Raw genomic sequence first — 12,367 nt, 5'->3', positions numbered from 1 at the left:
GCCTCACAGCGCCAGGGACCCGGGTTCGAATCTGGCCTTGGGTGACTGTGTGGAGTTTGCATGTTCTCACTGTGCCTGTGTAGGTTTCTTCTGGGGTGCTCCAGTTTCCTCCCATAGTCCAAAGATGTGCAGGTTAGGTGGATTGGCCATGGCAAATGTGTGGGATTATAGGGAAAAAGCAAAGGGGAGGGACTGGGTGGTATGGCATAGACTTGATGGTCCGAATGGCCTTTTTCTGTGTGAATTTTATGATTATCATGATCTCATTAAATGGCAGAGCAGACTAGATAGGCCAAACGGCTTACTTCTGCTTCAGGACGGAGGGTGGCTTGCTAAGAACTTGAAGATTATGTTGTTCCTTGCTCTTGTCCTTCTAGCTAGTAGGGGTTGAAGGTTTAGGAGATGGTGCCAAAGACGCCTTGGTAAGTTGCTGCAGCGAATCCTGTACAGTACATGCTGCAGTTTACTGTGGAGGAAGTAGATATATTTCTGTTTCTTCTGTTGTAATCAATTAGCTGAAAGGATAGCGAAATTGATTTGTAGATTGTAGCAGCTTCCTACAATACATCTGTGTTCTTCTTCACCCGCCTAAGAAGTGTTTTACTTATGATAGTATTCTAACACTTCACCCATCCCTACCTCAAATAATTGTAGGGTGTTTTATTTTCATGAGATTGGCTGATATTTAACTAAGATTATCATGTCAGCAACTGGTAAATTTGTTCTCATCTAAAGACATGACTCACACTTACCACAATGATCAAAGTAGCAATCTTATCATTGTGTTTATAAAATGATGAATGCTTTAGGATTGCAAGGTGCAGAGTTGGATCAGGGTTCATAGAGTTGAGTCCAAAAGGAATTAGGAAAGGGGAACAGGACTCTAAAATATTCAACCATACTTGTGTAAATTCCTGTTGTATTGTAAATTTCTTTTTCAGTCTCTATTAGAATAGAAGAATAGAATCCCCATAGTGCAGAAGAAGGCCATTCGGCCCATCGAGCCTGCAACAACAACAATCCCACCCAGGCCCTATTCCCACAGCCCCACATATTTATCCTGTTGATCCTTCTCACAATAAGGGGCAATTTAGCATGGCCAATCAACTTAACCTGCACCGCTTTGGAGTGTGAGAGGAAACCGGAGCATCCAGAGGAAACCCACACAGACACGGGGAGAATGTGCAAATTCCACACAGTCAGTCACCCAAGGCTGGAATTGATCCCAGGTCCCTGGTGCTGTGAGGCAGCAGTGCTTCCCACTGTGCAACTACTGGAGTGAGTATGATAATGAAAACCCCTTGTCGTCATTTACTTGATAACACTGGTATAGATGGAGTTGCCTGCATCAAGACTGTTAACCATCTTTTTCATTGGTTAATCTGCTCCCGAGAAATCATTTGCTATGCCTTTTGTTACCACTTAGTGAAGGTAAAAGAGAGACCAAACTTCGAAACAGACTGATAATATTGATAATAGTTTCACAGATAACATGCAGTGGAAGAGATTGTTATTTCTATTCTAAGATGAATTCATCCCAACTTTTCAGAATAAAATATGTAAGAACCTTTGGGATTAGGATTTTGGATACAAAACAATAGCTTGTTTGAAATTAGCTGTTCTAACTATTTAGACACTTATTCCTAATAGTACACTTTTAAGATTTGATACAAGTCCACAGTTTTTTCCTTTATTAAATTAGAAGTTACTGTATTCAGCAATTGTTGTTATGAAAGATCATGTTTAATTTGTTGAGCTCCTCAGTCTGATCCTAACACTTGTTCAGATAATCATTAAATAACCTATCTACTATCACCTTTCTAGACATTGTTATGGCCACATGAACAGGAATAAAAATGACTCCTCTATCTTACCACTCAGGTCTGTCTGTAACAGGTTTCTTAAGGATTTAAAAGGATGAAGGTACTTTTTACTTAATCTCTGTGTTTAACCATTTACGTACTCATTACAAAAAAAGTCTGACAAGCTTTCTTGAGGTTTAAAACAAAAATTGTTCGTTTTATTGAGTTTAAAAGCCACCAAGGTAAAGATAACAAAACATTTTTAAAAAGTAAACCTGCACTTCTCAAACTTTTGTGACTACATTCACACACACACACACACACACAAGCATGCAACATTTACAAATTATACTGTAAGTAGTTACTTTCTTAGCCGAATTAAAGTTTGATGTTGAAAGATAACAAACTTGAGAGTTCGCGCTGTTCATGAGTCCTTGACTGGTCGCTGTGACAGAATTTTTTCCAAGTTCCTTTAGATTCCAGGAGTTGACTTGAAACCCATGTAACTGCAATTGCAGGAGACAATTTATTTTTAACCTAAGTTTTCTAGAAGTCAGTGAGTTTTGATCGAAGGTTCCTTTTGATTGAAAATTCACAATCTCTGTGCTGGATTTTTAAATTGTAAATTCCTGGAGCCCAAAGTCATGTCAACACTTGTCCTTAATGTGGCCCAATCACTGACCCTTCCACCCTTGACCCTCCTGCTCACCACATCACTTCCCAATGCTCCCTCGTTCACCTGCCTCACTTATAGCTCACAGGTAACTTTTAAAAATATGTACTATGTATAGGTTTTTTCATTTCTACTGGTGGCATACATTTGTACGTTACCTTGATATTGGTGCACATAACAAAATTCTTTCCATACATGGATAGAAAGAAAATAGAGGGAACATTGGAGAAAAGACCAAGGTATAATTTGGTGAAAGGACCATACCACCACCATGGTGATTTGGATAGGACAAGTATAGCCAGGGAGGCTATTTGTTAAATGCTTTGAACAGGTTTAATGCATTGTTATCGGTTTTTTTCAGATTCAAGTATAATATAAAGATTAGTATTAAGTCAATATAATATAAATAAGATTGTGCACATCGAAATACATTAATGTGTTAAATCTAAGATGTCTGTAAAAGCAAACTATGCACAATGTAGCTTCCTTTTCAGACTCTGAATGCCATGAAGGTTGCAATAAAACCAGAATCATTTAAAATGTGGAAATGTCACATAGCACAGCTGGAAAAGATTCAAGGTGACTTTCAAAATTGTTTAGACATGAGAGCTGTGGTCGGAAGACCATATTGCATATACTTCCTCAGAGTTAGAATGAGTAGCTATGTAACCGCAGCACAGGAACAAAGAGCATATTCTTGAGTAGGTCATGCTGTAGTGTTAAGAATTTTCTCCTCTATCTTGAAGAGAAAATAGATGAAATGTAGAAGGTCACATTCTTTATTGGAAATATGTTGGAAGAGGGGGAGGAAACTTTACCGACCATACAATGGAATTTTAAGTACTGCAGTATACCCAAATAGCCATTTTTATTATGTCAGCCCAGTTTCTTGTGCATGTTCTCAATCTTCTTGCCATTCTTGGATTATGGAAAAGAAAATCAGCCAGCATTTCTTCCATAAATAATAATGCAATGTCTTGCCTGTTGAAACATGCAAATAAGGAAAATGTAATTTGTTTTAAACAGCAGTATCTCTGAACCACAACCCCAATAGGTAGTGTTTCCTTTTTTAAAAGAAAGTGTTTGAAACTATACAGAAAATAAGTTTTTAGAATGTTTCTAGAATCAAGCTCACCATTGACCTTAATGAGTGTGATGACCACAGGCAAACACAATACAATACAACTGAGAAGGGCAATCAGCAGAACACATAAGCTGTGTTATCTTAACATTATTACAATTACATAGCTTTTCCCTGTCTGGCCAGTTCTGTAGCTAAAAAGCTAAAAAAAATCATTTAAGAACTTCCATCTCACTGAGGAGGCTTCAGGCCAATTCATGCCCAATAACTTGCTCTGAAAACTCTGCTCAAATTTTGACAGCTGTGACAAATTCCACCACAGCAGCTGAGACAATCCACAACATTCTAAAACAATCAACAGCATTCCAAATAAAACAATCTACAACATTCAATGCAAAGTCAATTTACCCTATCTTCCAATGTTAACAGATTCTTTAAAAGATTCTAAGATCGAGATCCACATCTTAGCAAAAAACTAATTGATTCTTCCTCGAGCCATACTCTATCTGTGCAGCAGGCTTTGTTGAAATCTGCCCATTAGTTATTGTGATGTGTTGTTTACCAACTAACGGGCATAAACATTACTTCTGCCTATTGTTATGATCATAGCCGATGTTATTTGCTGAACAAACCAAATCCCAGGGGGAAACTTGTCTTTCTGATCATAACCTTTTATTGTATTTTGAAAACAAGGAGGAAATTGCCACTAGTCCCAGAAGCATAGGACTCCAGTAACGCTTTAAGGATTTCAAAAATTAAAAGGTTTATTGACAAAAAGAAAAGAAACTTAAGTAAGTAAGATTAAAGTTACACAGTTAAAACAGTCTTACAAAACATCCCTCCACTGTCCCCACAACCTAAAACTACTTGGTCAAAATACACAAACACACTATTTAGCAATAACTCCTGCATACATTTTAACTATAAAACGCCACTAATATTACCCAAAGCAAGAACTACTGTCACTTTCGTAAATATATCCCACAGGACTTCTCAAAATATTCCACTCTGCTGTGGAAATCCAGAAAGTTCAGAAAACAAATTGCTTTCTGAAATAAAGATTTTTCTGGTTTCAGCAAATGGCTGTTTCAGATTTCAAACCTTTTCTCAGCACAGGGCTGGTCTCGGGACATCTCTGCCAACACGACCGCCACAGCTCAGCTCAGCAATGTTCCTTAAACACCCTATTCCCCTTTCACCTCTGATTCCATTGTCCTCAGCACCTCTTTGAATCAACTTTTCCAAAATATAAAAATCTTTCATGTTTTCCTATTGCCTCCACTTTCAGATCAGATAAAATGTATTAACTTTCCGTTGTTTACTTATGAAACCTTTTAAGTTGTAAAAGTCCTTTAAACTCCACTTTGAGATTTAGCAGCTGAGAAGCCAAGTCCCTATCCATTTCCTGATGCAAAGTTTAAAACCTTACCTATTTACTTGTAAATTGTTGGGGTTTTTTCAGAGGCTAAATATTGAGCTTAACTTTAGCTGATATAAAGACTCACAACTACAGTACCCTGGTGAAAGACATTCTTTATTGGCCAACGTACACTAGGAGGGAAGGATTAGGTGGTCCAACACTTATCTGAAGTTACATCACACTGGCAATACAATTATACATCTTCCAAAAAACATTTTACCCGGCATCTGGCTCATCCCAGTCAGAAATGAACCAATCATCATTAGCACAGGTCAATCATTATCAGTAAATGTCATATACCTTGGCCCATTACATTTATTTTCTGACAGCATGGGAACTGTGGTTACGAGTGATTTTTGACTGCCTTTCCCATGGCCACATGTTATGGCTCCGGACTCTCTTATCTGGTTAAAGGCTCTGTCTATTTATTAAGCTGTCTGAGTTTGCTAGCTTTGCCCTTCGCTTATGAATTTTCTATTCATAAGGACTGTTTGGAGTCCATGCCGATAAGAGCTATGCTTCTGTGAGTATATTGTTGTACAGAATGTGGTTCACGTTACTAGAATATTTTTCCATGATGCCTTAGACATTGATGCCTGTGCCATTAGACAAGCTGTAACACATTTTTCAGAAATACATGTTTAAATTCTCTAACTGTGGTTATATGTGTTTTTATGCAGACAGTACCTCTGTAAAATATATAAGGCAGACTGTGATTCTTATCTTAAGCTAATCCACTCCGTTCTAATAGTATTTATTAGTGTATTTTGTGAATTAGAGTATTTTGAAGTCCACTAACATAAATCTACTTCATAGTCTTTCATTACAAATGCATGCCTCTAGTACCTTTGCCCTTTTATCTCGCAGCGCTTTCAGACAAGCTGTCTCTGTTAACCTTCCCCAGCATCAAATCATGTGTACACACACATACTTACTCACACACACCCTTCTATACAGAATGCCCCTATATTCCCGAAATTAAAAACAAATCCATCTTCACACTATCTTTGGAGGCAGAGGTAAACATGGTAAATTATCACCACCAGTTTAAGTTTGCTATATTAGCACAGGATCAGCACCATGTGAATTTAAATATAGAGTGGAAAAATACCCATTTCACAAAGTAACCGATTTTGGCAATAAATATATGTGGTATATGATCAACTTTTCTTAAGTGGCTGGTAATTATTGGAACCCGTTTCCACATCATCCCACAGACAAGTGGCCAGTTGACTGCAGGTCTCAGTTGATTTTAACCCTGCTCAAACTGGGTCTCTTTGCTGGTGGCTGGCTTTCTCATTCTGAACCCTTCAGCTCCTGATTATTGTCTCCAATGCTGTCTTTCTGCACTTCCACTGACTGGATTCATATTAACTGTCCCTTGCACACTTTGCCTGTGCATCAATTTGACCATTGGCACAAGACTGAAAAATGGAGAGATGAACAGAGATGAGGCCGGAGCAGAGAGACCCTGTCTGAAAGGGACCAGACTATTACAGAGGCCTAAAGCTGAATTTTCCTGTCTGCTTATTTGAGCTTAAAACAGGTTAGACAAGAGCCATTCTTATTTTTTCCTTAAAACAGCTGTATATTGGGTGCGCAGAATTATTGTATGCAGAACATGGTTTTGAATCCAAACTACTTGTGGCTCTTGTCAATGCTCAATCCTAAACAATTTAGATCTGCAATGTTTGGCTGCATATTAAACAGCTTTGGTCAACTATAAATTGGATTCATAAAGTGGCATCACTTATATATGTGTTCTTCTGCAGTGAATTCAAATTCGACAATTGTTAGTATTACATTGATTCCTATAACTCAGAAGGTGAATGGCGAGTTGATAGTTCCAGCACACTCTATCCAGGTGGGACATGTCTTTCTTTGGGGGACACAAAATTGCAAACCCCCAAATGAAATTTGTGACTACAACATTAAACATGACCACTGTTCTCAATATTTTGGGAAAATAATATTGCTATTGAGTTCCAGGAGCTTTTTCTTTGAGAAACTAAGCATATAGGTTAAATATTTTGATTTGAGAAAGCCTTCTTGAAAGGCTAAAATGTGAGCTGCAGCTTGTGGGAGGAATACTCCTCCATGCTTTATCGTTGCTGCCAGTGAGATTCGAGTGAGCAAGGAATAAGGTAAAATTCTTGGCTGTCTCACTAGCCAGTTTTAACAAAAAAAATCATCCCGTACAGACAACCCTAATGACAATCTGTCTGAATCAATTATTCCTCCTGCTTTGAATGGGAGGTGAGATAAGTATGCATGTTAATGGAAGCCATAAACAGATACCGTTCTTCCTTCTTATGGTTTTGGCAGAAGTACATTATAATTCCCTTAAGTATTGTGTCAAAGAACCAGAAGGAAAGAATATTGGAAGCATTCCCCTGTTCCTCTTCAATACTGTGGAATCTTGTATCCACCAGAGAGGGCAGATGGGGCTCTGGTTTAACATCTAATTCAACAGTGCGCTGCTCCCTCAATACTGCACTGAAGTATCAACCTAGAATATGTGCTCAAGTCTGAGACTTGAATCTACAACCTTCTGTATCAAAGGCAAGAGTGCTACCACTTATCCACAGCTAAACTTACCAGGCTTTTATGTGTGGAGCAAATTGAAAATATAAATGCTACAAGGTTTTCAATTATGATTTACAGCTGTGTTGTGTATCCTAAGATTGTATATGGCCAGCAATTAAATAGCTGTTTGGTTACGTGCATGTGCCTAGCATAGGTGAGCAGTAAATTTTGAGTAAGTGCCTAGTAATAATCATGGCATGCATATTGTTGCTAATGTACATGGAACCTGATTTAAGTTGTACCATCCTCTTCCATGTCTGTTCTTCGGTCTTTCAGGTAGTGCACCCAGTGTCATAGCAAACAATTATATACTGCTACCTCAAACTCGACTGATAAGTATGCTCAAAAACTGCTGGATTGATGCATGTCGTGGCCAGCATTTAACTCCCATTAGCAAATTTTTCACTGTACAGTCAGAGCTGGCACTTCCTGAGTACCTTTATAAACTATATGACTGTACTTTGTACAATTAAGGAAAATAAATTCTAGTCAGGCATCTATCCTCTGAGGTTAAAAGAGTAGACAGATGACATGCTCTTAGGCTAGGAGGCGAGAACCACATAGCACTAACTTTGTAACAGCTATGTTGATGTATTAAAACCATGTTTCTTTGTAAGAATTTTACAATAATGCTGCTTCTGTTTTAATCCTCAGGTGCTCATCAGTCATTTGTACACTTCGCAAAAGCTCATCATTGAACATCAGTGAAACTGTGCAATAAGAACCAACAAAATTGGTTTAAGAAAGAGTCATTCCATCTATCACCTTCTAGTCAACTATCTGGAACTTGTGGTGTCCCAGTTTTCAAAGAACTAAAGCTTCTCTCGCACTGCGTATGTGACAGATCGGTAAAAGATTCTTATGGCAATACTTGCACATTAGTGTCACCTTTTCATTTAATTGCACTGCTAATTTAGTTATATAGTGCCAGTGATCCCCAATCTTTTTGGAATATTGGAGCAATTGTACATCAACTAGACAATATTAAATGTATACAATTTTGTATAATTCTAATGCTTTGGGTTATTCTTTTTTCAATGTTGCATCTACTAATGAGCAGTGGTGACAATGTATTTTTGGTTAAAGTTCGTGCTCTGCATAACCAATAAAAGAACTGAAGGTAAACACACTAATCACATGTAGTTGAAATGTATACTCTTGGCTAATGTTTTGCACAAGAATAATCTCTACAAATACACTGATAAGATAGTGTCCTAGTTTTGAAATGGAACAATGTATTTATAAACCTGTCCTTCGCACTATTGATGGCATGGTAATGCGTCAAAACATCCTGATACTTTTAAAAATAAATAACCTTCCATAATTACAAATACTGAATTCATTTTTAACTCAGTAGCATTGGAATTAATATAAATCACCAACAATAAGTGACACAAGCTCTTCATCATTGTATGCTTTGTCAGCTCACGTTGCATTCAAATACTCAATAAAAATAAAAAGTAACCAAATTTTGTTCCTGTTACATTGTTTCTTGGAGGAATTTAGGAGCAAAAAGTAATTTGCCCTGTTTAATTACAAATCCATAGTGTATAATCAATATTGTACAATGCCAAAAATACTCTTATACTGGCAATATGAATAATCACTTGTGAATCATAGAATCAATGCAGTGCAGAAGGGAGCCATTTGGCCCATTGAATCTGCAAAAACTCTGAAAGAGCATCTTACCCAGGCCCTATCCCATAAACCCATTCATTTACCCTGCTAATCCCCTAACCTATGCATCTTGGGACACTTTGGTAACTTAGCATGGCCAATCCACCTAACCTGCACTTTGGACTGTGGGAGGAAACCGGAGCACCCAGAAAAACCCACACAGACATGGAGAGAACATACAAACTCCACACCTAAGGTTGGAATCTAACCCGGGTTCCTGGCGCTGTGAGGCAGCAGTGCTAACCACTGTGCCACCGTGCCAGCCATGTCCACAATTTTCCATTTACTCATATAGTAACAAGTATTGTACTAACAAGTCTCAGCTAATTAACATGCAATGAAGATACATTTCCAAACTTGGTGTTAATAAATGCTCATTTGCTGTCAATCGTATGTCCAAGTATTGTACCCAAATGTATATTTTTAATGTATAAAGAAACTCTGCAAGAATAGAAAATACAAAGCCTGAGGGGGCGATCTTACCAAAAAACTCAAGTGCTGAACAAGAGAGAAAACAGGAGTTTCAGACTCACTTTTGGGCAAGTTTAAAAAATGCTATCCTATGGCACTTGGTCAAAAAAAACAGTATATGATTCTTGCCAGTAGGGGCAGGGTTGGGCATAATCTTACCGGTGAAGCCAACTGCTGAGCTCTAGGGGCGCCATTGCGCAGGCGCCACAATCTCCAAGTGCAGTGTACTGGGGGTCTTCCTGGCACCTCCTCCCCCCAAGTGGATATCGGGGCCCACCACCAATCACTCCCTGTGCCGGCCTTCCCCACCCACTTCCCCAATCGCTGCCCTGACCTAGCAACCCTCCCCTCCCCGATTGCCGACCCAGCCGATTAAACCCCCACCTCTGCAGAGTCCCCCTTCCTCCTTTATGGAGCTCCTACCCCCTCATAGCTCCACTTCCTGCCCCCTCAGGCCCCACACCCTTGGCACTGCAGTACCAGGATGCCCAGTGGGCAGTGCCAGGGTACCAGGCAGACACTGCCCAAGGAGCACTGCCCAGCCCTGCCCCAACCCTGTGGTGCATCAATAGTCTCTGGTCCCAGTGGCAAGGCCGTTGGTGGGGACCTTGACCGGTGAGCAGGTAATGTCAAGTGAACCTGGACGATAGCGCCTGGGACTAACTAATGACATGCTAATGATGTCATAAATATTTAAATCGGCTTCACACCCTTTCTAAGGGCGAAGCCAATTTTGCCGGCAAATCAGTGCCAGTATGATCGCAAGAGGCAAAAATCCGGACGTGATCCTGATTTTTTTTTTCACCTCTCACCCTGTCTTACCGGCTTGCCACGTCAATCGACTGACGGGCAGAGCCGGTAAGACCGCCCCCTAAATGTCTGCTCCCTTTTCTTAATCTCAGTATGAACTCAATCCAATGTTTATTTTATGATGAAAAGGAAGATTTCGTCAATGGAAGAATAATGTATTGCTTCACATGGTATGATGTTACTATCTTTGTAAATGACATCATCTAAATTATTTTAAGCAATACCATAGGGAATTTGCTACCAGATAGAAAATCTTGCAGGTAGTACACATCCGTCCCACTCCAGATGATGCAGTTTGATATAAATGCAAAGCAATCTTTTTCTTAACAGCAGGATTCTGAGTTATATAAATAGAGGCAGAGAGTGTAAAAACAAGGAAGTCTTGTTAAACCATTATGAGTCACTGAATAGACATCAGCCAGATTATCGTGTCCAATTCTGTGCATCACACTTCAGGCAAAGTGTCAACTTTCAAAAGGAAGTTTAATATGTTATTACAAAGGGGAAAAAAATGCAGGGTATTGGGAAAGAGTGGGGGGGGGGATAATTGGATAGCTCTTTCAAAACACTGGAACAGGTATGTTGGGATGGATTGCTGCCTTTTATGCTGTATGTTTCAAAAAGAGGGAGAAAAAAGATAGTCAGCTGACCTTGAGTTCTTGTGCAGAGCTTGAAAATTAGAACAGGCTTACTGACCTCTTGCACACTGACAATGATAGTGACCCACCATGAACAGGCTAGGTTCGCAGCTGAACATCACCATGCTTTAGACATTAGACTATCTCTAACCAATGTGACAGGAGATATGCTGACAAAAATAAATTTGTCTCTATATATGATAGATTCTTCAGTACAGCACATGGATTTTAACTGGGTCACCAGCCTGCTGTTATATTTCAAGAATATATTTTACATTTTTCACAGAGAGCATGTAGAGAAAGAGTTACAGCAAGTCCCTATTTTAAGTTGCCCCACTTTAATGTCATAAGTGGGCAGTATGAATCCACCCCAGTATTTAAGGGGTGAGAAATTAAGCTCATTTATGTCTGTTTTTTGTGCACTAGAATTTCCAAGAGTCCCAAAATGATGATTACAGTACATGCACATTCTAGTGTGTATTATGCTTGACATTACATTGGTCAGGTTAGTGTATGTGTGGTGAACTTCCTCTGGAAGGATGCAGAGTTGACAAAAGCCAGCGATGCTATTTTAGAATTCAGTGCACCAGTTAATTCCCTCTATTAATCTCACAAAAGTAACCAGACATTCAGCAGTAGGAAGGATACCCCCTCATTATTTAAAGGGATCATCATCTACTTACAGTTAGTTGCTGGCTGATTTCTTCTGCCTGTTGCTACAATTCTATAAGTGGGTGAAGCTTTCTATAGTTGTTCCAAGTTGCATAAGTCTACAGGGAATAGTGTGACAGGTGTTGAAGAATCTTTTGCTTTATTCAAGACTTTTTTACAAACCAAATACAGGTGCATTACTCTTGGGCCACAGTTATAACAGGTAGAATGAGAAGTGGTGATGGAGTAGGACTAGCTACTGTAATAGGGAGGAACAGGAGAGGGAGAAGGGCACTTGGCAGAAGACCATATTCATCCAAAATTTGTTGAAATATGCTTAGGGTCCAGTAACTTTTTTGTTTAAAGTAGACAAAGTTTGAAATCCCAGTTACCCACTAGTAGAATGAAGCCACCAGATTCTACGGTTTCAAGAAAACAAAAAATTTACTATACAAAATCTGGAAAGTAAAACAATTTACAATATCAAATATACTCTAGCATTCAGAATTAACATGACATAATATAAATTAACAAGCTGTTATTGAACACATCCCCAAG

At 38.9% G+C, this 12,367-nt stretch overlaps 1 protein-coding gene across 1 annotated transcript in view; it reads left to right on the top strand.

The window, feature by feature from the left end:
• Nucleotides 1-9,692, top strand: part of lyrm4b (LYR motif containing 4) — a 171,138-nt gene extending 161,446 nt beyond the window's left edge. The window contains exon 3 of the mRNA XM_078199262.1: nt 8,217-9,692. Within this exon, the coding sequence (XP_078055388.1) occupies nt 8,217-8,270 (54 nt within the window). The 3' untranslated portion in view covers nt 8,271-9,692. The remainder of the gene's footprint in view (nt 1-8,216) is intronic.
• The last annotated feature ends 2,675 nt before the right edge of the window (nt 9,693-12,367 follow it).

This window comes from Mustelus asterias, chromosome 2, assembly GCF_964213995.1.
Source record: "Mustelus asterias chromosome 2, sMusAst1.hap1.1, whole genome shotgun sequence".
Taxonomy (NCBI): domain Eukaryota; kingdom Metazoa; phylum Chordata; class Chondrichthyes; order Carcharhiniformes; family Triakidae; genus Mustelus; species Mustelus asterias.
Note: the sequence above shows the minus strand (reverse complement) of the source record. Positions and strands in the feature narration are given on the sequence as shown.